This window comes from Balaenoptera ricei, chromosome 1 (assembly GCF_028023285.1).
Source record: "Balaenoptera ricei isolate mBalRic1 chromosome 1, mBalRic1.hap2, whole genome shotgun sequence".
In the NCBI taxonomy this organism is placed as follows: Eukaryota; Metazoa; Chordata; class Mammalia; order Artiodactyla; family Balaenopteridae; genus Balaenoptera; species Balaenoptera ricei.
This window is the reverse complement of record NC_082639.1, coordinates 9035250-9059531: the sequence shown is the minus strand read 5'-3', so window position 1 is coordinate 9059531 and position 24282 is coordinate 9035250. Positions and strand designations below refer to the sequence as shown.

The 24282-nt window shown below is 53.0% G+C and overlaps 1 protein-coding gene across 1 annotated transcript; it reads right to left on the bottom strand.

Moving 5' to 3' along the window:
• Nucleotides 1-11986: 11986 nt before the first annotated feature.
• On the bottom strand, nt 11987-23416 carry DRAXIN (dorsal inhibitory axon guidance protein). Its single transcript, XM_059894966.1, has 7 exons — nt 22966-23416; nt 20380-20570; nt 20125-20127; nt 18896-19007; nt 18388-18477; nt 16771-16860; nt 11987-12099 (listed from the first exon to the last, which is right to left on the bottom strand). The coding sequence occupies exons 1-7, from the start codon at nt 23414-23416 to the stop codon at nt 11987-11989; spliced, it is 1050 nt and encodes a 349-aa protein (XP_059750949.1).
• Between the last annotated feature and the right edge of the window lie 866 nt (nt 23417-24282).

Sequence of the window (24282 nt, the reverse complement as noted above, 5' to 3'; positions counted from 1 at the left end):
TATCTCTTCCCTCTTGTGTCTCCCTCCCTCCCACCCTCCCTATCCCACCCCTCTAGGTGGTCACAAAGCACCGAGCTGATCTCCCTGTGCTCTGCGGCTGCTTCCCACTAGCTATCTATTTTACGTTTGGAAGTGTATATATGTCAATGCCACTCTCTCACTTTGTCCCAGCTTACCCTTCCCCCTCCCCATATCCTCAAGTCCATTCTCTAGTAGATCTGTGTCTTTATTCCCATCTTGCCACTAGGTTCTTCATGACCTTTTTTTTTTTTCCTTAGATTCCATATATATGTGTTAGCATATGGTATTTGTTTTCTCTTTCTGACTTACTTCACTCTGTATGACAGACTCTAGGTCCATCCACCTCACTACAAATAACTCAATTTCGTTTCTTTTTATGGCTGAGTAATATTCCATTGTATATATGTGCCACATCTTCTTTATCCATTCATCTGTTGATGGACACTTAGGTTGCTTCCATGTCCTGGCTATTGTAAATAGAGCTGCAATGAACATTTTGGTACATGACTCTTTTTGAATTATGGTTTTCTCAGGGTATATGCCCAGTAGTGGGATTGCTGGGTCGTATGGTAGTTCTATTTTTAGTGCAAAACTGTTCTTAAAGCCAGAGTTCCTGCCATGATCTATCCTGACTGTGGAAAGACAAGGGGACCCCCCACAAGGCACACTCCACAAGGCTTTGGGGTCATATTTTTAGGGAGTACACTTCTGGAAGTCAAATTTAAATTTTTCATGTCTCTCACCAATCCTGTCTGTCTCAGCCGAGTTTTATCTTCGTACCTTCAACAAAGAAAATGACATCACACAACAATGTGAATGTACTTGACATTACTGAACTGTACACTTTAAAATGGTTAGGATGGTAAATTTTATGTTATGTATTTTTTTTTACCGTAATTGCAAACAAAACAAAACCAAAAAACCAAAAAGCTGACATGCAGAATAGATTCGTTCATTTATTCATTCAGTCATTAAGGGAATAGTTATTGAACACCAACTTGGGTGAATATCTAGGAATGGAATGGCTGGACCACACGGCCCGTGTATACTTAAATTTTTAAGAAATCGCCAAACTGTTTTCCAAGACGGTGGTGCCGTCCTATTTTTTCTTCGTAGCACTTATCAATACGTGAAGGTATTGCCCTATCAATTTAATTGTCATCTTGTTTACTGTCTGTCCCCCCATCTAGACTGCAAGCCCTAGGAGGGGCTTGCAACCTTGACACTTGCCTGGTGCATAGCAGGTGCTCAGGGAATACACCAGCTGAACCAGTATGTGTGCACCACTTCCTCCCATCACGGGCACCAGGGAAGACCTGCCACCCAGCTCTCCGCTTGTCCTCAGGGTGCCACTAACAGTCCGGGTTCTGCCCTGGAAGCCACTCAGTCAATGTTGCTGGTTATGCAAATGGCCGATGAAGCAACCACTGCCGTTTCTTCCCCAGAGTTGCTTGTGTCCTTCAGATAAAGATATCATTTGGATCCCTGCCCTGCCTCGCCTCCTCCTAGCAGAGTGATCTTAAAGCTCAGGGTGATGGTGGGGATCGTGTGAGATAGTTTACACAGCACGCCTGGCACAGCTCCTGGCACTTTGTAAATGCTCAGTAAGCAAATAGCTGCCCTGCTGCAATGAAAAAACCACAGCATCTTTCAGCGTCTCTCAGGATCTCCTGACCCCTGATAAATACCTGCTGAATTGAAACAGCAGAGAAAGGCCCCTTGGATGGGGAGAAGACGCCCATAGCCCTTTCCTATGAGCAAAGCCTGGGAGATGGACCTCAGTGTTTCAGCATGCTGCCGCCTTCCCAACCTTGACCCCCCCAGCGCTGCCACTCTGTATCTACGTGACCTTGGGTTAGTTGCTTAATCTCTCTGAATTTTTTTCTGCATCTAGAAAATGGGGACAGTGCTAATCAGTCCCCAGGCAGTGTGAGGCACAAAGGAGGCACTGAATATGAAAAGGCTTTGAAATGATTTCCAGCTGTCCTTTGGTCCGCAATGTACTAGACACCCAACAATTCTGATGTGATCTGGCCACTTCCTTCCCTGAGTGGGTACATCAAACTGGAAGAAACAGAGCAGAGAAAATAACCAAAACACTGTCTGAAAGTCACAGGCACCTGTGAGAGAGCAGGCCCTCCACAGGAAGCTCATCAGAGAAGGGCCTAGAAAGCAGAGCCGTGGACCCTGGGTGCCACCAGGATTCGTGCTGGATCCGGATTCGATCTGGAAACCTTTCCCCCAGTGCTTCTTCTCGGCTTGACCAAAACACGCTGGCTCTGTGTTTCTTGGCCTAAGGTCTGGCAGGGTCGGGGAAAGCCCTGGTGTTGTTGGTCAGGGTTGTTCCTTGTATCTGAGGATGTGATCTTTTCTCTTTCTGAGCAAAGACAGCAGGAAAGGAGGAGCAGAAGTGAAGGAACCGAGCGGAACCCTGTAGGGTTAGAGTCGGGGCATCTCTCTTAGGCTCCCAGATCCGGCGGCCCATTCTCTGGTTGATGCCTAAATTCTGAAAGTATCGAAGATCATTATGACTTGTCAGTAAGATCGTCCGTGTCCACACATCATTCACTCAGAGCCGGGCAAGGGATGTGATCCTAGGGAAACACATGCCCGGGGGCATTAGGGTGGGCGATTCTGCTCCTTCCCTCTTCCTGGGTTTTCTGGAGGAGCTTGGACATGGCTGGGAGGTGTGAGAGCCCCCTCTCCAGAGAGGCATTTGTTTGTGTGACTGGTCAGAGGGGGGGTTGCTGATTCTGAAATATTTGTCCCGATGGCACAGAATTGGAACTTACGGCAGCATCCACCGCTAACTTTTATAGGCCACAGTCAGGCTCCTTAAATACTCCTCCTTGAGCCTTAAAACGCAGCCAGTAATTCCTAATGTTCCTATTGCTTCGCCGCCCTCATCAGGGTCCTATGAAAATCACTGCTGGGTGAGCCCCATCCTGGGACGGCCTCACCGAGCACTTAGTGATATTATCCGGTCCCTCCAGAGGCCGGTGTGCTCAAGTCAGGCGTCAGAGAACCCATCAGAATGCCCTGTGGACCCCTTGGTGAGCGTGGAAAAGGCAGAAAGGAAATTGCCTGTGCCCTGCCGTGTCCCAGGAAACAGTGGTCGTGTTAGACACCAGCCAGAAAGAAAGCGATATAAGTGGATGTTGCCCAGGACAAAGCCAGCCCCCGCCCCCCCGCTGCACTCTAATTCTCTGTCCTGTGGCATTTTCTTCATCCATACTCCTGCAATCCTCTTTATTTTTATTGAAGTATAGTTGATTTACAATGTGTTAATTTCTGCTGTACAGCAAAGTGACTCAATTATATGTTCAATCATATATATATATATATATATATATATATACATTCTTTTTCATATTCTTTTCTATTATGGTTTATCACAGAATATTGAGTATAGTTCCCTGTGCTCTGCAGTAGGAACTTGTTGTTCATCCATCCTGTATATAGTGATTTGCATCTGCGAATCCCAAACTCCCAATCCAGCAGTCCTCTTTATGTCACCATGTGTATGCATGTGTATGTGTGTGTGTGTGTGTGTGTGTGTGTGTGCGCGCAAGCACGAGTGAGCTCACAGGCTGTCACTAAATGTGTGTTGACTGCCTCTCGCCTCCCCCTGCCTGTGCCGGTTCTGTCCCTCTGTCCCGGTTCTGTCCCTCTGTCCCGGTTCTGTCCGGAGTTCAGGCTGCTGCCTCCTCTCCTCTGTCAGGCCTCCCATCTCTCCACGTGGGTAGGTTGGAATTCCAAAGGAGGCATCTGAGGGCTCCGGCCGCGCCTTAATGACCGCTCAGAAACCCAGACAAGGCCAGTTATGGCTGCTGAGGCCTGCGGCCCCCAAGATGCCTGTCTGCAGTGGGGTTTATCTTGGTGTTTGCTTTCACCCACTGCCCGCCGCTGGCTCACTGCCGATGGCCTTCAGTCTCTGCCGCAGGCTCCGTGAGGTCTCAGCCCACTCGCTGGGGGTCAGGAAGGCGCAGGAGGAGAGATAAGAGAAGAATGAGGACACAGTGGTGGGGCTGGGCAGGGTGCCTCCAGGGTTCCACCAGTTGGAAAGCCCCTGGGAGGAATCCTGAACCCTTTCCTCTCTGAGGAGTCCCCCAGGAGGCGGCCTGAAGGTGAGTGCGTGACCTTCGGCTCAGGCAGCCCAGGGCTGGGACCTGCCGGCACAGCTCCTGCCCACCCCCCACAAATGGCCCTGACAGCAGCCTTGATGGTCCTGGGTGAGCTGCACTGTCCTGTGACAGGCGGAGTGGTGTGGTTGGGGGCGGGGGTGAGGATCGGTGACCCACTCCCAGTAGGTGCTCAGTGAACTGGTGGCCTTTGAGAGGAACGTGGGGTTGGTGGACATAATCAGGTTTTAGACTCAGAGAGACTCAGGTAGGGTCCCCGGCACTGCCACTAAGTAACTATGTCACTTTGGACAAGTGGCCTTTGTTTCTTAGTGCCTTAGTTTTCCTCCTCTGCAAAACGGGCTCTAACAATTTCCGGCTACACCAGAGGATGGGTGCCCCATGCAGGGGACTCAGCTCAATAAACAGAGGTCGGGGTTTTGTTTGGATGAATGCATTTCCTCTCTAACCCTGGATTTCACTCTGTGCTGGGCGCTGACACAAGGTCAAGGCTGGGAACACAGCGGGACAGTTCGGGACCACAATGTGCAGAACTGACTAACCTGCCCTGCTGCACTGACCAATCACCAGTGTGGAAGGAGCCCGGGTGTCCTGAGGCTGGTCCAGCGGCACAAACAGGTGGGATTCAGGATAAACCATTGTGAGGGGTGTGATGAAGGGAAGGGGCACCTCTGTTAGCCGCTTGCTTACATGGGTCCACTCACACCACCCTACCCCACCCTGTGCATCCTGACCAGAACTTCACGTCCAGACACTCCTCCGGGCACACCAAAGCACCCATGCCCACATACGTGACAGATGGTGGCCGCTGCTGCCACCTGATGCTAAAGCTGGCAAACAGACTGTGGAAGCCCAGCGCTTCGTGACACACCACAGACGATGCTACCACACACCCAGGTGTTGTGATCCAGATCTGGAGCTGGGGAGCCCAGCTCCAGGAGCCTTCCTGTGATGGTGAGTTTTCTGTGTCAACTTGGCCAGGCTGTCGTACCCAGGGATTTAATCACACACTGATCTAGGTGCTGCTGTGAAGGCATTTTGCAGATGTGGTCAACATCGACAAGCGGTTGACTTCAAGTAAAGGAGATAGACCTGCCAGAATGTGGGTGGGCCTCACCCAATCAGGTGAAGGCCTTCAGAGCAAAAACTGCGGTCTTGGGGAACAAGAAATGTGGCCTCAAGTGTGCAACATCAACCTCTGCCTGAGCTTCTGGCCTGCTGGCTGGCCCTACAGATTTCAGACTTGCTGGCCCCTACAATAGCATGAGCCAATTCCTTAAAATATATCTCAATATAAATACATATATAAAAAGAGATAAATACATAGACACTTAAAGATACATAAGTATATTGGGACTTCCCTGGTGGCACAGTGGTTAAGGATCCACCTGCCAATGCAGGGGACACGGGTTCGAGCCCTGGTCCAGGAAGATCCCACATGCCGCGGAGCAACTAAGTCCGTGCACGACAACTACTGAGCCTGCACTCTAGAGCCCGCAAGCCACAACTACTGAGCCCGCGTGCCACAACTACTGAAGCCCGTGCGCCTAGAGTCCGTGCTCCGCAACAAGAGAAGCCACCGCAATGAGAAGCCCGCGCACCGCAACGAAGAGTAGCTCCCGCTCGCCACAACTAGAGAAAGCCTGCGCGCAGCAACGAAGACCCAGTGCAGCCAAAAATAAATAAATTAAAAAAAAAAAGATACATAAATATAAATATTCTATTGGTTCTGTTTCTCTGGAGAACTCTGAGACACCCCCAATCCAGCCACCTGATCCCCTGAGGGGCAGCACCCATGCTGCCAGGAAAAGCATCGAAGTGACTGTGGCCTCGGGTTCAACAGGTCTTGACCTTTCACTTCAGACTGCTCTCACTCTGATTAGCAGAAATGGGTTTGAGTTCACATCCCATGACAGAAGGGGTTTTTAGAAGCCCAGCATGCTTTCTGCAACCACTGACCCCGGGGTCAGCAGTATAGACTAGGGGTTGGCAAACTACAGACCAATAGCAGATCCAGGCCGCTGCCCTTTGGTGTAAATAAAGTTTTGTTGGAACACAACCGTGCTCATTCATTTGTGCTCATCTATTTCCGTGTGTCTATGGGGGCTTTTGCACTACAACGGCCGAGTTGAGCAATTGGGACAGAGAGGGTGTGACTTGCAATGCCTATATGAAGGGGGACTTTCTGGGCTTGATTCCTGAGACCCTTCCCCACTGGGAGGTTTGCCGGCTCCCTGGGGCCTAAGCAGGGAGGAAAGTGAGTTCTCAGGAAGGTTTGGTGCAGTAGTTCTCAGACCTGGGGGATGAGGGTGGGGTGGTTATCAAACATGCAGATTCCCAAGCCCACCCCTAGAGATTCTGAGTCAGAGGCCCGGGTAGGCTCAGAAACCTGGGTCTGCTCCCCAGAGGATCCTGATGCTGGTACCCCAGGCCCGTGTTATAGGAAACCCTGGATTAGGGAGGTTTCCCTGTCCAGGCTGTAGGAGCCAGTCCCTCAGTGGTGCCTGGGCAGGGAGATCCCCACAGGAACACTAGGCCTTTAAGGGCTTCCCACACCTGTGGTTACCCTGGCCCCCAGGAGAGTCTGGACCCTACCTTGGCTTTAGGATGCAGAGCTGCTGAGAGCCATGACATAGCCTTGCTCTGATCAGATAGGCTTAGGGGGGTCTGGTCTGCAGAGCTGGGTGGTGCTGGCTGGAGCTGCTGGCTGGAGATAAGGGACGTCTTCCCTGGTGCTAAGCCAGGCTGCCCCGTCGCCAGTTCACACGCTTTCTTCCCAAGACGGCATCTGAGGCTGCCCAGGCCTGGCCTCAGGCGGTGGTGCTTTGTTCTTCCGCATTCTGCCCAAGCTGGCCTCTGCTTGTCTCTGCACTCTGCCTGGAGTGAGCCTGCCAGCCTTGTATGCGGCCAGCCTTGTAATCTCTTTGGGACCTTAGCTGCCCCAACTCTAAAATGGGAGATAAAAATATGAAACTCTCACCCAAGAGGTCCGGTTAAAGGACCATGATGCAGTCCAGGTGAGGGCAGAGACCCTGTCTGCCTGTTTACTGCTTAGCCCTGAGCAAATGCTCAATCCAAGGTGCGGAGTGAATGAGTAAGTAGCTGGAGAGATACCGGGTTCAGAGTCCCCTGCAAACACCCTGACAGTGCTCACTGCCTGCACATCTCTGGAGGGGCAGAGAGAGACAACACGGCAGCTTATTGACCATCACCTCTTTATTTACAGCTCAGAAGAGCACATGCAACACGTCATCACAGGACTACAAGGGCGTAGCACCTCCCCCCTCCCCTGCTGCCCCAGCCCCTTAAAGAGGAACGACAGCCCCCGCCCAGGGAAGTTCCCAAGAGTCAGAAAACCCAACGACTGAGGCCCCAGGCCCAGGTGCTTCAATTCATTTCCTCTAAAAATCTTTATTGTGCACAAGCACGGCCTGGAGAACCTGTGGTTCAGCAGGTCCCGGTGGGACCGGGATCCCACATTTCTGCCAAGTTCCCAGGTCTTCGTTCCTTTTCCCACAAGAATGTGGAATGACACTGACATTGACAGTGGGGAATTGTAATAGAGAAGAACCTTTTGTAGCCACTGAAGGGATGTTGCCTATAAGCTCCAATTGTACACAGTGGCCCATCTCTGGGAACCCTGCTTCCCAGATAATGAGCATTAAGCTAACATACCTTTGTTTAGCTCACAAGAAGCACTCTGACCAGGCCCACCTGTGAAGGACTGCAGGGAGGAAGAAATGAACACATCCCTTCTGGGGGCCGATGGGAACCAGGAAGTGTTTGACTTTACTCGCTCCCCTTTTAGTACAAAAGGAGCCTGAATTCTAACTCTGGCAAGATGGTTCTTTGGGGCACGCGCTCACCATCTTCTCGGTTTGCTGGCTTCCCAATTAAAGTCATTAGTCCTTGCCCCAGCAACAGCAATAACAACATAAAAGGACGGAGGGACCAGAGAGCCTCTTGCATCCAGAAGAAGCCGCTTATCCTCCATCAGACCACCCGTCCTGACTCAGGATTCAGAAAATACACTCCCTGCAATGGAAGCCCCTGGTTCTTCAGACTGGCAAATCCTGTCACCCCTCCCCAGCACACACCCTCTTGTCTCCCATAGGAGTGAAGGTCATCTTGAAGGTCAAGGTGCACCTTTCAACCCCATGAAAGCCCCAGTGAGTAGCCTAAATGGTTTGCTCTTCCGGCCCCTTCCCGCTGTCTCTTCCAGCACGTATTTTTTTCCTTGCAGTTCTGTTGTTTTATAAGCATGTTCCTTGCAGGTTGCATATATGTTCGCTGTCTCTCCAGCTGCAAAGTGGATCCCCTTCCAGGGAGCTGATGCCCACCATCTTGACATCAGATTTTATTGGATGTGTTGAATATGGCTTGAAGTAAACATCCACTTGCAGCTTCTCAGTGGTGGAAGGGATCGTGGCTTTGGGAGGTGACTTGTGGCTCCGTGACTCCACAAGGGGCGGGTAAAGCTGTCCCGTTCCCATGTGGTGTGGCTTTCATGTCCTCTGACCCTTCACTCATTCCCAGCAGGCTCAGGAGCCCCTCTTGGCATCGCCGGACAAATCTCAGAAAGGCAGCCCCATGGGAACGGTGGGTATCTCTGGGGAGTGGCTGGAAGACTCCCGCAGGAAGAATGCAGGGGTCACAGGTGACCGTCCCTGCAGCTATTGGTTTCCACTTGGCCTCCTGCTCGGCTCTTCCCGGCCCCGGGGTGGGGTGGGTACTTTTAGAAAATCCTGATCTTGTTATTATTGCAAAGCCACTGACACCTGCAGCTCTGCCTCAGTGGCCAGAATCTGTACATGCTGCCTCGGGCTGAGTCCAGAGCAGTTTTCCAAACCTCTTTGACCCAGAACGCCATCCCCTCTCTCCTAATGGAGCATCCTACGGCCCCCGTGTTCCAGGGGACACGCCTTGGGAAAGGAGCCTAAATGGTGATCTCTGAGTACGTGACGGATTGTTATCTCAAAAAACAGAACACCTACTAAAATCATCCTAAAAATAAATTAGCTAACACTGAGGGCTTATTATGTGCCAGGCACTGTTCTAAGCATGTTACCAGGATTTTGTGTTTACATCTCACACCACCCCTATGAAGGAAGATTTATTATCCCTATTTTACAGATAAAGAAATCAAGGCACAGAGATATTAACTAAGTTTCCTAAGGTCACCGAGGTGGTGAGCGGTGTAGTAGGCCGTTTGTCGGCAGCTGTACCCGCGCAGTCAGCAGGGCGAGGGAAGGGTCTCGGGCCCAGTGTACATCAGAGTCACCTGGACGCTTTGCAAACACACGAAGCCCAGAGACAACCCAGACCAATTAAACCAGCATCTTCGCAGGTGGGCTCGGGCATCGGTACCTTTGAAAGTTCCCCAGACTGTTCTAATGTGCAGCCAAGGTTGAGACCAGCAGATAAGAGCAGGGATCTGCAAACTGTGGCCCGGGGGCCAAATCCAACCCACGGCCTGTTTTTGTGTAGTCTGCAAGTTAAGAGAGGTTTTTACATTTTAAAATGCATTTTAGAAAATCAAAAGAGGAATAATGGGTCTGTGACAAATAAAAATTATATGAAATTCTGTGTCCATAAACCATTTCATTGGAACACAGCCTATAATATTTATCTGGCCCTTTACAGTAACAGTTTGTTGAACCCTGGATTAGAGGAAATTGGCTTATGTCCCAGCAAAAGAAATTTAAGATAGACCAAGGAAGAACTTCCTGGTAGAGAGGTTTGTTAAACACACAGGGGGCTTTGGGATCCCTGACTCTGGAGTTATGAGGATTCCACCCACCCTGTCTTTGCAAATGCAAAATGGAAGTAGCTAGGGCAAAGAGATAGGCCTTGACTTTCTAGCTATGGAACTCCCTTGGTAGTCAGTGGTAGTTCTGTGGGGCCTTTCAGCTTTGTCCTGATCTTCTGTGTTTTCCATCGTTGATGGCCCAGGGCTAGCCTAACCGCTGCCCTCCAGACAAAAGCAATTCTGGGTTCCCTGCCTGCAGCCACCCCTGCTAGGGTTCTATCACGATCTCGAATCTGCCACTCCATGTGAGGCACACAGTGTGGGCCTTGTCTGGTCTCAAACAGACAAAACTGCCAGTGGATTCGATTTCCAAATAGCCGGCTTTGATCTCTTGCAGTCCCCCTTCTCCCCAAGATTCCCATGCCCGTCGAACTTGAATAGGGAGAAAAGAGCCAGTGTATTTGGTTTCTCCTAGATCTGTCTGCTTTCCTTGGTGCCGGACCCTTGACCCCGACTGATTTTCCCAATGGAGTAAACAGCCCTGGCATCCCGTGGGCGTGGTCCCCCCGGCTGGGGTCCAGGCCAGCAAGGACTCTGGATGGAGAAGGCTTGCAACCTTCTTTGCCCTGGACCTGAGGGTTGGCCAGGAGTGAGATGCCAGGTGGGGGGATTTAAGTGGCTCTCCTGAGGTGGCCACTAGAGTCACATCTGCTCAGAGAGGTGTTTGGGGTGGGCATTGTGAGTCTGGCCTGTGGGGGGCTGTTAGGAGACGTGCCCCAACTCCTCAGTGGGCTCTGCTGCAGAAGTGTAGGTGGGGGGGTCCTGGGATGGTCTCTGGGGGGACTGGGAACCACTTAGACGTATGCAAAGTGGGTGCACACGAGCAATGTGTGTATTTTTTGAGTCCATGCTTGCATTAGATTCTCAAAGGACATGAACTACAAAAGCCAAAGAACCCCCCTGGGGTGGCAGCTTTCAGGCAACTCCAAAGTGCATGTCCCAGGACGGGGTGAGCGGGGCCATAGAAATAAGAAACAGCTTTACCGTTTACCCCAAACACTTCATGTCTCAGAATACCAGCTCCCAGAGGGCAGGGGTCAATCTGCCCAAATCTTGCCTTATAAGCAAGCAGGTGCTTAATGCACATTTTCTTTTGTTTTTTAAATGATATACCTTTGTCCAGGGAAAGAAGAGAATAGTCGGTTATTCCAGCCTTCACCACAGTGAAAGGAACTACCAGGGAATACGTCTCTCTCACTGAAAGCCGTGGAGAACCTGAAATGCGGCCTTAGTTGTGGAAGAGCAAAGACATGGGCCTTGGAGCTGGTCGGACCCAGGTTCAGATGCCAGCTTCACCCTGACTCTCCAGGACCTGGTGCTTTCAGTGGGGTCTTGGGTCCAGCAGCATCGGCATGCCCTGAAACTTGTTAGAAATGCAGAATCGACTGAATTGGAATCTGCATTTTAACCAGATCCCTGGGGATTCTTACACAGGTGAAGGTTTGAGGAGCATTGATCTGGGACCCTGGACAAGTCATAAAACCTTGCCTCAGTTTCCTCCCCTGTAAAATGGTGATTATGCCTACTTTAAAGGGCCATGTGATAAATGAGATAATGTATGCCCCTCATTTAGTACAGTGCCTGGTACATAGGAGGTGCTTCGTATTGGTCTCCCGCCCTTGGGTTCCCCTATCTCTCAGGGAGTTTCCATTCTTTTCCAGCTCGAAAACCTCTTCCTTTTTAAACTTGAAACCATTGCAGTGCTGTGGTCGGACGGTAGAGGGCGCTCTCGACATTACCATCGCGGAGAACGCGGACACCGGGATGCGCTGGCGGTGTGGGTCTCCCATTGGCCGGGTGGTGGCCGCAGGTGTGCTGCTGCTCGGCTCCTGGGCGGGGGCAGTTCGCCCAGGGCTCCCCTCCTGGGGCTGAGTGTCCTGGGTCTGATCCTGCAGCCTCAGTCATCTGACTCCCCATTTGCTCTGCCACCGCGAGTTATAAACAAACTGCCCGGCTTCTCCAAACCTCCCGCGCTCAGTCCCCTGGCCGGTGGGGAGGCGCCTCACGCGGCCCGCTAGACGTTGATGAAAGATCCCTGGTCTCCGTTGGCCGTTTCGGGCTCCACGCAGCGCCCCTTTCTCCGGGTGACCCTGCGGTTCCGGTGGAATTTGACGTAGCAGCGCAGTCCTGGGTGAAGAGAGGCAAGGGGGTCAGGGATGCGACCAGCCAGACCCCTCCGCGCCCTCTGGAACCCCCTGAATCCTCTCACCACCACCCCCTTCTTTTTTCTGTCCTACAACCAACCCATCCCCCGCAGAGCAGCCTGAATGGGCTTAAAAAAGCGAATGACAGAGGGAGAAGGGAAGAGTGAACAGATGGAGCACAGGGGATATTTAGGGCCACGAAACTATTCTGTGTGATACTATAATGGTGGGTACATGTCTGCGCATTTGTCAAAACCATAGAATGTGCAACACAAAGAGTGAACCCCTAATGTAAATTATGGACTTTAGTGAATAATCTATCACTATTGGTTCATCAGTTGTAAAAAGTGCACCACACTAAAGTAAGATAATAGGGGAAACTGTGTGTTTGGGGGGGCATATGAGAACTCTGTATTTTTTGCACAATCTTTCTGTAAACCTAAAACTGCTCTTAAAAAATAGTCCATTAGGGGCTTCCCTGGTGGCGCAGTGGTTGAGAATCTGCCTGCCAATGCAGGGGACATGGGTTCGAGCCGTGGTCTGGGAAGATACCTCATGCCGTGGAGCAATTGAGCCCGTGCGCCACAACTACTGAGCCTGCGCGTCTGGAGCCTGTGCTCCCCAACAAGAGAGGCCGCGATAGTGAGAGGCCCGCGCACCGCGATGAAGAGTGGCCCCCGCTTGCCACAACTAGAGAAAGCCCTCGCACAGAAACGAAGACCCAACACAGCCCTAAATAAATAAATAAATAAATAAAATTAAAAAAAAAAGAAGTCCATTAAAAACCTTTTTTTAAAGGGATGCAGATTCTGCCCTCCCCTATAAAACCTCCCATGGCTCCCCATTGTACTCAAAAGGAGATCCAAACTTCCTACCCTGGCTTATAAGACCCTCTGGGACCTGGACCTGCCTCCTGTCTGCTCTCTTCACCTCCCACTCCCCTCCTCACTCTCTAACTCCAGCCACACCCAGTTTTTTGCTTTTCCTCGTACACCCAGCCATTTTTGGCCCCAGGGCCTTTGCACTTGCTGTTCTCACAGCCAGAAATGCCTTCCTGAAGCTCTTGGCATAGCTGGCTCCTTCACAGCCTTCAGGTCTCAAAAGCACCCTCCCTGACCACCCTAATTAAAGTAGTCGTGGCCCTCCTGGCCCACCAGTGGGAGGGGTTCCTGGCTGTGGCTCTATCATAACCACATGTCAGGCATCCTCTGACATACATGGGTAGACATGTTTTTCATTTAAGGCCACAGAAGGCCACATCCTCCTGATTGGGGGTGGGAGGGTTAGGGGAAGAGATTGCTCAGTGTGGCCTGAGCAAATCCCTACGTTTCAGGTTAGGAGTGACCACAGGGAGAGAGGAGGACATCACCTGCTTAAGATCTGCTTATGTCACTGTCAAGAGAATAAAGGAATTACTGTGAAGTTTGTGCTTTGGGGTCTGCAGTTGACACCTGGATCACAGCTTTCAGACCTGTGGCCACGCAAAATACACTTAGGAGGGGGGCAGGGGATTATGAGCAGGAGTGGTTGGTAGCCACAGAAGCCCTTCTGGAACCCTCCAGAATCCAGGCTGGCCTAGACTGCTGGACTTCAGCCCTGGGACCTGAATTCAACATTTTGGGATTTCTCAGAAGTCCTCAGGACTCTCGGTCCTCAGAGGGTTCCTGACAAGCTCTTCCTGGACCATCTTTAATGAGCTGTCATTTCCACTCAATTTTTTTTTTTTCTGGAGCCTGAGTCTCCACGGAGGAAGCAAGAATTTTGGTGGGACCGACCAGGGTGGGAGAGACCACGGGAAACGAGCAGATGGGGCTTCGGCTGCACACATATCTTTTGGATACCTGAAAAGCTACCCCCTCCTACCTGAGGCCCTGGGGAGGAAGGAAGGAAGACTTCCTGGGCAGAGGGGCTGCCCACTGAGCATCTAGCTGGGCACCAGCCGGGCGTGTGAACTCAGTCGGGCCATGTCCCCCTCACCTGGGCAGGCTGGACCTGGAGGCCCTGGCGCTATTCCGGGCTTCCTGGATCAGAGCGCCCTCCGGGCCATTCTGCACCTCAGTCTCCGCCTCTGTGAAATGGGCCCCCAGCCCTGCACACGGGTAATGGAAGGCAGCTCCCCAGCATCTCCACCCCTGCCTGCCTCCATCCCCTCACCTCCCAGCTGGTCCTCTGTGTCTCCACTCCTGCCCCCAAGAGTCCTGCAGCCCGAGTGAGCTGTTACACTCATAAGTCAGACCAGGTCACTCCCCTGCTTAACACCTGCCGACACCTTCCCATTGTAACTCAAAGTCCTGCGTGATCCTCCCCGCCAGCTTCTCCTATTTCCCCTTCTGCCATCTTCCCCGTTGGCTACTGTGTGCCAGGCGCCCTCAAACATGCCAGCCTCATTCCTGCCCGAGGCCCTTGGCTTTGCTCTGCCGCTTGCCCGGGACTCTCTCTCCCTCCCCCCACCCCTCATTTTCAGGTGGCTGGTTCTGCAGTCGGCTCCTGTCCACCCTTTTCTAAAACACCTCCCAGACTCCTCATCAGGCCAGTCTGGATTATTTTCCTTACAGCCCCTATTCCTTTCTACAGACATCTTACCTACTTACTTGCTTATTGTTGCTCATCTCACTAGAATGGAATCCATGGGCGCAGAACTCGCTGGTTCTCTGTGCAGCTGAATCCCCAATGTCCTTATCAGAACCCAACACATAGTAGGCACTCAATAAATATTTCTTGACAGACTGGATGAATGAATAATTGGACCTAAGCAGCTTTATTGCTCTCACAGCAGATAATTTTTGAGGCTAATGTGAGAAAAAATTGGGCATGTATCTCAGAATGGTCAACAGAGGGACTGAGGCCAAATCCCTTCACTCAGGAAATGTGAGCCCTGGATGTGGGATGACACTGAGTAATTATTGTGCATTTTCGGTATTTTGTTTTTAAAAGAGTACTTATCTCTTAGATGTATATACTGAAATATTCACAGATGAAATATCTACACTTCCAAGAGTTGCTTCAAAATCCTATTGCAAAAAAAAAAAAAAAAAAAAAATCCTATTGCAGGGGGCTTCCCTGGTGGCGCAGTGGTTGAGAATCTGCCTGCCAATGCAGGGGACATGGGTTCGAGCCCTGTCCCGGGAAGATCCCACATGCCGCGGAGCAACTAGGCCCATGCGCCACAACTACTGAGCCTGTGCTCTAGAGCCCACAAGCCATAACTACTGAGCCCGTGTGCAACAACTACTGGATCCCGCACGCCTAGTGCCCGTGCTCCACAACAAGAGAAGCCACCGAAACAACAAAGAGTAGCCCCTGCTCGCCGCAACTAGAGAAAGCCCGTGCACAGCAACGAAGACCCAACGCAGCCAAAAATAAATAAATTAAAAAAAAAAAAAAACCCTATTGCAGGGACTTCCCTGGCAGTCCAGTGGTTAAGACGCTGCGCTCCCACTGCAGGGGGCGCAGGTTTGCTCCCTGGTCGGGGTAAGATACCGCATGCTGCGCAGCGTGGCCAAAAAAAAGATTAAAAAAATTCTAGGGCTTCCCTGGTGGCGCAGTGGTTGGGAGTCTGCCTGCCAATGTGGGGGACACGGGTTCGAGCCCTGGTCTGGGAAGATCCCACATGCCGCGGAGCGGCTGGGCCCGTGAGCCATAATTGCTGAGCCTGCGCATCTGGAGCTTGTGCTCCGCAACGGGAGAGGCCGCGATGGTGAGAGGCCCGCGCACCGCGATGAAGAGTGGCCCCCGCTTGCCGCAGCTAGAGAAAGCCCTCGCACAGAAACGAAGACCCAACACAGCCATAAATAAATAAATAAAAATTAAAAAAAAAATAAAAAATATATCTTAAAAAAAAAAAAAAATTCTATTGCAACGGGGGAAGCAGATGGGGGGGAGACAGCACAGATTGGCCATGAGTGAGAATTATTGAAGCTGAGTGACGGGAAATGGGGGTTCATTATACTATCCTGACGACTTTAATATATGTTTGAAATTTTTCAGAATACAAAATTTAAAATGTTCTCCCACTTTTCTAGCTATGTAGGTTTGGGCAAGTGACTTAACCTTTCTGTGTCTCAGTTTGCTCTTGGGTAAAATGGGGAGAACAATAGCTCCCTTCCTGGGATCGTTGGGAGGATTAAGGAGATAATGGGTAAAGGGCTTAGCACAGAGCTGGGTACACTTGGGCCCACCTGGGCAGGAGGGCACATACCGCTCCACGTGCGAGCTCGGAGGAGTTAAGGAGGGAGCCAGCCGGGCAAGTGCATCCTTCCCTGGGACAGTGCTGGGAAATCCACCCCCCACCCCTTGTTATCACACTTGGAATGTCTCCCCTGGGATAGAATTCCGGTGTGAAAGCACCAGGCTTCTCAGGTTTGATCTTATTTTAAAAGATATGCTCCTCTCTCCTCCCCTCTCCCGCCTCCAGATCATGGGAGATCATGCCAGCTTGTATTTCAAGAGGTGAGAAAAGCAAATTTGAGCAACGATGCCAGGAATCGAGACTAAATGAGTTCACAGATTGTGAAGGCACCGAGCAAAGCTGTTCCTGCTCGTGTCTTCAGCTCCCCAGGGATTCTCCCACCCCCTTCTCTGCCCACCCCGGCTTCGAGGAGAAAGGGAGGTGGCGAGGTCTCGGCACCGAGGGAGCCCCCGATGTCGGGCTCACCTTCCACACACATGCAGTCGTCAAAGCATTTGTTGTTCAGGCCTCGGTTGTGGGGCGTGCAGAGATGCTCCCGGAGGTCGCAGCAGGTCCCTGCCCACACAGCAAAAGCACACTCGGTCAGCCACGCCGAGCGGACCCTCCCTGCGCCCTGCACACGCTCCCACTGGACAGGAGATCGATCATCTCCATGGTGGGGCCGTCCCTGGCAGGATGGACCATCTGGCGCGCAAGGCTCCCAGCTGGAACCACCGACGAATGTCATGGCCGAGGCCCCTGGGGGCGGGCGGCAGAGACCCCAGACGCCCCAGATGGGCAATTGATTGATCATGGGAGGAGCGAGGGTGCTGTGGGATCCCCCCCCGGGTGGAACGGCTGGGGGCTGCCAGGTGTGAAGTCATCATGGAGCTGGGAGGGGCCTCAGTGATCACAGAGCCAACGACCTCTTTGGACAGATGGGGAAACAGAAGCCCCCGAGAGGCAGGACCTAGGCACGGCCTCGCCCACCATGGAGCCGAATCTCAGAGCCACTGTTCAGTTGGCCCAAACTTGAGCCTTTTCTTTCTGCTCAGGGTGAAAACAACGGTTTGGAAAGAAAACAGCTTTTCAGAGAGCTGGCGGTCTGGCTTATCTGATGCCAAATGGCTTGTTGGGTTGCTGTTTTGTAGAATATTCTGGTCACTGAATTAACGAGCATCGTGGAGGTATGCAACTCAGATCTCCCTCCGGAAGGCACTTGCCATCCATCGGCCAGGAGAGCAGTTAGCTGCCAGCCTCCAGCTGTTAACACCTGCAGGAGCCTCCTGAGCCAATGTCACACTGTTCCCGAGCAGAACAGCCCAGGCAGTGACTGGCTCAGCGGGGGTGCCAGGACCTGGCTATCTGCCCAGCAGGGGCCTCTTCTAACAGGGAATCTTTGCTCTGGAGCTCCCTGCTGGGCTCGCGGGCGATTGCATCACAGTCTCCTGTCCATTCCTCCTTCCTTCCACTTTTATTGTTCACGGGCCTTACCCTACCCCCGACCCCCAGAAACCTCGTGCCCTTCTAACTCCCCCTCGCTATTGGCTTCCCAGAAGTTCCGACTGACCCAATCAAGGGCCAGCAGTTTAGGCCATCAATCAAAACCCCAGGCTCTGTTTTCAGACTGTCATAATGGGCTCGGCTGCTGAACAGGTCAGGATGTCATCAAAGTATCCCAAGAAGCCCAGCAGTGTCATGATGGGACAAGGACAGAATTAAGCCCAAAAAGACATTAGGAGAGAGAAGTCGAGAGAAGGGTCCTCATGATTTAAGGCAGCGTGGGGCAGCGGTTCAGAACCAGGCAGACTCAGGTTTGAGCCACTTCCTAGCTGTGTGACCTTGGCTGAAACACTTAGCCTCTCTGAGTCTCAATTTCCTTGCCTGAAAATGGGGAATGACAGGGTCTCTTTCTCTGGGTTGCTGTGAGGATTAAATAGAACAAAGTATGACAGCAACTCTCAGTAAAGTGGTAGCCATGGTTGTTATTATTTACCATCCCTAAAGGGTCCTGCTCACGTGTCTGGGAACACCCGCCCCCATCCCCACGGAGGTTCCCCCAGCATCCGGCCTAGTGCCTTGAACACGATGCTGGTTCGGTACCTGGCAGGCAGTCCTGGTGATGGTCGCAGGGCTCCCCTTCAGCCGGTGATGTTTCATTCCCATCACTGGAGAGTTTGCCCCGGTGTTTCTCTGGGGAAAACAGGATCTGTGGTCAGAGGCTGAGGCTCAGCAGGGCGGAGAGATTAAGCACAGGACACCAGGGTGAGAGCGCTCACACCGCCACTCCCACAGTGTGGCTTGGATAAGACACAATACCTCTCTCTGCCTCAGTTTTCTCTTCTCTAAAATGGGATCAACAGCAGAACAGACCTAACTTTTTTTTTTTTTTTAAGGTTAAGTGAGTAGCTACGTGGAAAGCGTTTGCCGTCTGATGAGCACTTGAGAGCAGCAAGTCCATTTCAGGTGTCCGTTCCATTATAGACTCCAGGCCCCCCATCCCACCTTGGACATCTGTAGGTCAGGCTGGAGTCACCGAGGCCCCTACCCCAGTGGATGGTGGGAGAGGGGAGGGAGCCCAGCAAGGGGGTGGCGGGGTGGGTAGACATACCTTTCTTCTTCGTAGACGGCCAGACCTCAGGCTTTAAGTCTTCATAATCGGTCCAGTCAAACAAGGCCATGTCCAGTGTGGGCATCACCTCCCCGTCAGGCCTGGGATGAGCCTGCAGAGGGGGGTGGAGAGGAGGGAGCTTGACGATCCCAACAGGTGAAAGAAGAAACGTGGGGCCCCAGGACCAGAGAGCAAAGGAGGGGCTCCTCAGAGGCCAGCTGCTCCTGTGCTGGACAGCCTGCAATCGCAGCCCGGGGACATCGAGAGGGTCGCCCAGAGCAGCCACCGCCAGTGTGGGACGGTGCCTATAGGCAGCCGATGCAGTCGGGCAAGCGATCCACCAGGCCCTCTGGGGGAGGAGCGGGGAGGCAGCTGTGTCCGCTCAGGAGGAAGCCCAGCTGCTTGTTCCCCTGCCCCTTCTCTCCCCTGCAGACGTCATCAGCTCTCTGTGGCACTGTTGAGGCCACGGCCGTGGCTCAGTTCCACTCACAGCCCTGGCCAGCAGTCTTGGGGCTGGATCTGCACACAGTAGGATGTGGGTTCACAGTAGGATGTGAACCCACCTTCTAGGGCTGGGTTCTCAACAGATGGGCTTCAGGGGCCCTGCGACAGCATGGGTAACCATGGATTCGTCGGAAATGGCCCATAGTCTTATCAGAATCTCAGGGGGGTGCAAGATCCAAAAAAGAGAATAAGAAAGATCTACCGCTAAAAAAAAGGTTTATTCCTTCTACACATATATTTATTTTTGATCATTTTTAATGATTTTATTTTGAAACAAATTTCAAAGCCCCAGAAGAGGTGCAAGGATGCACCTCATGTTAATTGCAACAATAAATACCCTCCATCTAGACTCACCAATGGTTGGCGTATTTGCCACGTTTGCTGGCTTGCTCCCTCTCTGTATACCTTTTGGTTTTTGTTCTTGTTTTTTTTGTCTGTGCCACGCGGCATGTGGGATCTTAGTTCCCCGACCAGGCATCGAACCCGCGCCCTCTGCAGTGGAAGCACGGAGTCTTAACCACTGGACCGCCAGGAAAGTCCCTTCCATATATCCTTTTTAAAGGTCTGAAGCAGATGGGTCAAAGTGTTAACTAAAACTTGTTAATTCTGGATCATGGGGACATGGTTTTAAAGATTATTATTCTCTGTACTTTTCAGTATGTACAAAATTCTTCCCCGAAGGCCTTGCTCTTCTAGGTGCGGAGACCAGTGTGCTGAGCCGGCACTTGCTTCCTTGGCATTCCCTAGAGTGAGCCCCCAGGACCACTGCCTGGACAGTGGCAGCCCTCCCTGGCCAGTGGGCCCACTGGCCCGAGCTGGGCTGGATGGGCGTCAGGAGACCTGGCTTCCATCCAGCCCCGCTGGCCTGGACCAGCTCCTTCCCGCCACTGTGCCTCAGTCTCCCTAAATGTACTAAGAGGGGTTTGCACGACATCATCTCAAGGACCCTTCCATCTCTGAGGCCGACCCGGGCCCCTTACCTGGGGCCACAGGGATGTGACGGGCAGGATCAGGGACTCTTCTGTGGCAGGTGCTGCCTTAAAGGTGGTGAGGTAGAGTATGGTGGGGGCCAGGCTGGTGGAGGATTCCTCCATCGCGGCATCTGGGGCCTGGTCTTCTGAGAGCTCCACCTTCTTCATCAGGGAGCTGGGACCTCTGACCAAGGCTCGGCCTGAGACAAGGAGCAGGAAACACAGCAACTTTATCTGCTTGCCACCCACCACCCCGTATCGGCCCACAGCAAGACCCACATTTCCTGCTGCGAACAGGGGGCGGCAGGAACCATATGACAAGCTATTGGCTCAGCCGACATCGCTGCTGCCCACTCTCCTGCGGGGGTGGAAGCAGGCGTCTGGGGGCAGGACGAGGCAGAAAGTCTTGGATGAATTTGCAGTGTTGCTGGGGAGACGGCCCAGGATTCTTGCTCTAAAGCAATATTCCAGCAAGTTCAAGTCTGGGTTGGTTGGGTGCAGCCAGCAGTGTAAGTGCAATGAATGGAACTTAGTAGGATTAACCATGGAAGGCTTCCTGGAGGAGAGTAAGTTTGAGTAGGGGAGCAACGTGATGAGGCTGAGAGGCATTGCAGGGAGGCAGAGGCCTTTGAGAAGGCTGGGAGGTGAGAGCTCCCTACGTGGTGATAATGACCCTGTTTATTGAGTACATGCTGTGTGCTGGGACCATGTTGTACTCTGGGTCCTGCTTTACAAGCATTATTTCACCTAACCTTTGCAGGAGCTCTGGCAGGGAGGTACTCTTTCAGCCTCATCTACAGGGAAGGAAACTGAAGCACAGAGAAGTTAGGCAACTTGCCTGAGAGCACACAGCTAGTGAGTATCAAAGTCTGAATTCGAACCCAGGTCCATCTGATGCAAAACCAATACTTTTAACCACTGACGCTGCCTTCCAAGATATATGGGCATGGGGTAGGATGAGTGTGAGGGGGGAGAGTGTGCAGGGTTGGGGGGTGGTCGGGAACCAGGGGGCTTCGAGAAAAGCTAGAGGCCCCAGGCTCATCCTTGCCTCTTTTTCTCAGGCAAGATCCGACTTTAAGGTTGGTTGGGTCAGTTGGGGCCTCCCCACCATCCAGAGGTGAACCCCAGAGAGTAGGAAGGGGACTCGGGGGCCACTGAATCTGCTCTATTCATTTTACAGAAGGCAACTGAGGCCCCATCAGCCTGAGACCTTACAGCTGGTCAGCAGGCCTGGGCCTGGACTCCAGACCTCCACTCACCCACTCTCGTGGGAGCGCCCCGCTGGTCCACGGGAGCCGGGGCCGGAGCTGGGCCGGGCTGAGTCCACGCCCCGTGTATGCCTTCTTGCTTGCTGTCAAGGCCGCCACTGCCCCCACCCCACCTGACACGTGATCCCCAGGGGCGGGAGGCTGAGAGTCTAAGCTGGGCCCGCTCCCCCGTGTTCTGTCCACCTGGGGGGGGGAGTCTCAGCGGGCCTGGCAGGGAAGCAAGCCCCAGCTGTTTGCAGGAGAAGGTGGGGCTGAGGCTCCATCCCCCGCCTCCTGCAGAGCCCCCGCCCCCACCCATGCCTGCGGCACTCGGTCAGCCCCTAGAGGCAGTCACGTCACACGTAGAGACTTGGAAGCCGAGGTTGCCTGCCCGGGCTCTGGCCACGGGACACTGGGGAGGAGCCTGCTGGGTGGGGCTGCAGGGACATGTTTATTCCGGGGAGGCTGGGACCAGTGGGTTGTTCGGCTCACAGGGGATTTGGGAACGTGGAGGGAACTTAAAGGAAGGTCAGAAAGACGAGGAAGAAACCCCATCCAACGAACAGAGCAGAGGCAGGAGAAATAAGGACGCGACCGCTCTCCTTGGTCAGCCGTGTCCAGGTCGGAGGACACTGACTCAGCCCTGAGAGAAAGCTGAGAATTAACTAGTAACAACCCTGCCCATCGCCCCTGCCAAGTGCCAGGCGCCATTCTGGGTACTCCAGAGAGAAAGCCGTCTCTGAATCTACCCCGAGGGCAGAAGGGGCCATTACACTCACTTTGCGGAAACTGAGGCACAGAAAGATGACTTGCCAGTAAGTAGTGGAGCCAGAATCAGACCTGGGGCAGATCTGGCTTCAGAGTCTAAGCTCTCGGCCTCTGCTCTGTGCCTCGGAGTTGATGAAGTGATGTGCTTGGAGGGCACCGAACTGTCCCATCTCTACTCAGGACTTACAGTAGGATGGATTTAGGTCAGATACGAGGTAGAACTTCCTGATTTAGGAGGATGATCTATTGATAAGACTGAGCTCCTATGGCCACATGTCCTTCTCTTCCTCCCATGCTCCACGCCCAGGCCTTTCCCAGTGTCCATTTCTTACCAGATCTCTCTGACTTCAGTGAGACCCCTCCCTTCCTCTGGGGTGTCCACTACCTGCCCCCTTAGGGGCCTCTGGATGTCCTCCCAGGGACCTCACACCATTGACACCTCCGCCCCCCCTTTCCCCCCCTCCCCTGCCTCCCTGTCCTGTCCCTGAAGTCCGCTTGGCCATTTGGATCTGATCCCTCTCCCCCACTCCCCCTCCCCCTTTCATTGCAGGGCCCCACCCCCTCGCAGACCTCCAGCTACCTCTGTGCAGCTTCAACCTCTCCTTACGTCTCTTGTGCTCCCTGCCTCGTTTCTTCACCCTCTCTGACCCTGGAGACCGGCTCTGCTTCTCGGGGTAGGGCAGTGTCAGCCCCAGGAGCAGATCCTTGTCCTGCAGCAGGCCTGCAGGACTCTGCCCAGGCAGCAGCTCCTCTGCCCCTGGCAGCCTGGAGGCCTGCCTGGTGGTGGCAACCACAGCCCCATCCTGGGCCCGGCCAGGTGTGCCTGGGCCACGCTCCTTCTTGCCCAGGCCCTGCCGGCGGTGGTGGCTGGTCTGGGGCGTCCACAGTGCTGGGCCCGGGAGGTCGATGTGATTCTCCGGGAGGTTCCGAGCAGAGCTTCCGGGTCCCAAGGAGACTGCCAGGCTCAGCTCCAGGAGCAGGAGGAGGGCAAGGAACAGCATGGGGGCAACGTGGGTGGTGGGCCCAGCCATGGGCTTTTCCCTGCAAGAAAAGTAGGACTCTAAGGGGGCAGCCCTCCTCCCCCTCCACGTCCCCTCTCCCCAGTCCCCTCACTCACACTATTATAGCGTAGTGTTTCTCAACAGGGATGGAGGGGGACTTTGCCCCCTCACCCCTCCAGGAGGCGTTTGGCAACATCTGGAGACATTTTTGGTGGTCAAAATTAGGCAGCACCACTGACTTTACTGGTTGGAGGCCAGGGATGCCGCTAAACACCCTACAATGCACAGGACCCCCCATGACAGGGAATCACCGGCCCACAAAGACCCCAGTGCTGAAGCTGAGAATCCCTGGTTTCAATAGTTTAAGAAGCGCCCAGGTTCCAGATTAGTCTAGATTCCTCTTTCTGTACAAACCTCTGCCTTTGGCTAAGTTCCCTGGAATGAGCTGAGTCCCTCCAAGCTCAGAAATAGGCCGATAGTCCCAGAGACTTGACTCAAAGCCTAAATTCAAACAAATGGAATAATAGCATTTGAGCACGTGCTGTAAGTAAGAATAGTGTTCAGCGTTTGGTGTGAATTTCTATCACTTGGTCCTTTCACCGACTCTCTGAAGTAACGCCTATTATTTTCTGAAGTGGAAATAAAGGCTCAGAGAGGCTGTCACACGGAGTATGTGGCATTTATGCAACTGCTATGCCTGTGCTCTGATCTCCCACGTGCTGTCCCAGGACAGCCCAGGCCTCGCCTTTTCTTTTCCTCCAAGTTCCAGGCAGGTTCTGACATGGCAGGCACTGTCCCTGCTGGGGCTGGGGAGCTTTGGAGGCTGGACTCTGACCCTGCAGGGTGGGGTGAGCTACCTCTGACCTACACTGGGGACAGCCCATCCTTCTGCACCA

What these genes read in the sequence shown, in the direction of transcription:
- DRAXIN (XM_059894966.1), bottom strand. Translation starts at nt 23,416, where the DNA reads ATGGCTGGGCCCACCACCCACGTTGCCCCCATGCTGTTCCTTGCCCTC. An exon ending in GAGGTTGAAGCTGCACAGAG is followed by an intron (nt 20,571 to 22,965) that starts GTAGCTGGAGGT and finishes TCCTTGTCTCAG; the next exon opens with GCCGAGCCTTGGTCAGAGGT. An exon ending in GCCGTCTACGAAGAAGAAAG is followed by an intron (nt 18,478 to 18,895) that starts GTATGTCTACCC and finishes TGTTTTCCCCAG; the next exon opens with AGAAACACCGGGGCAAACTC.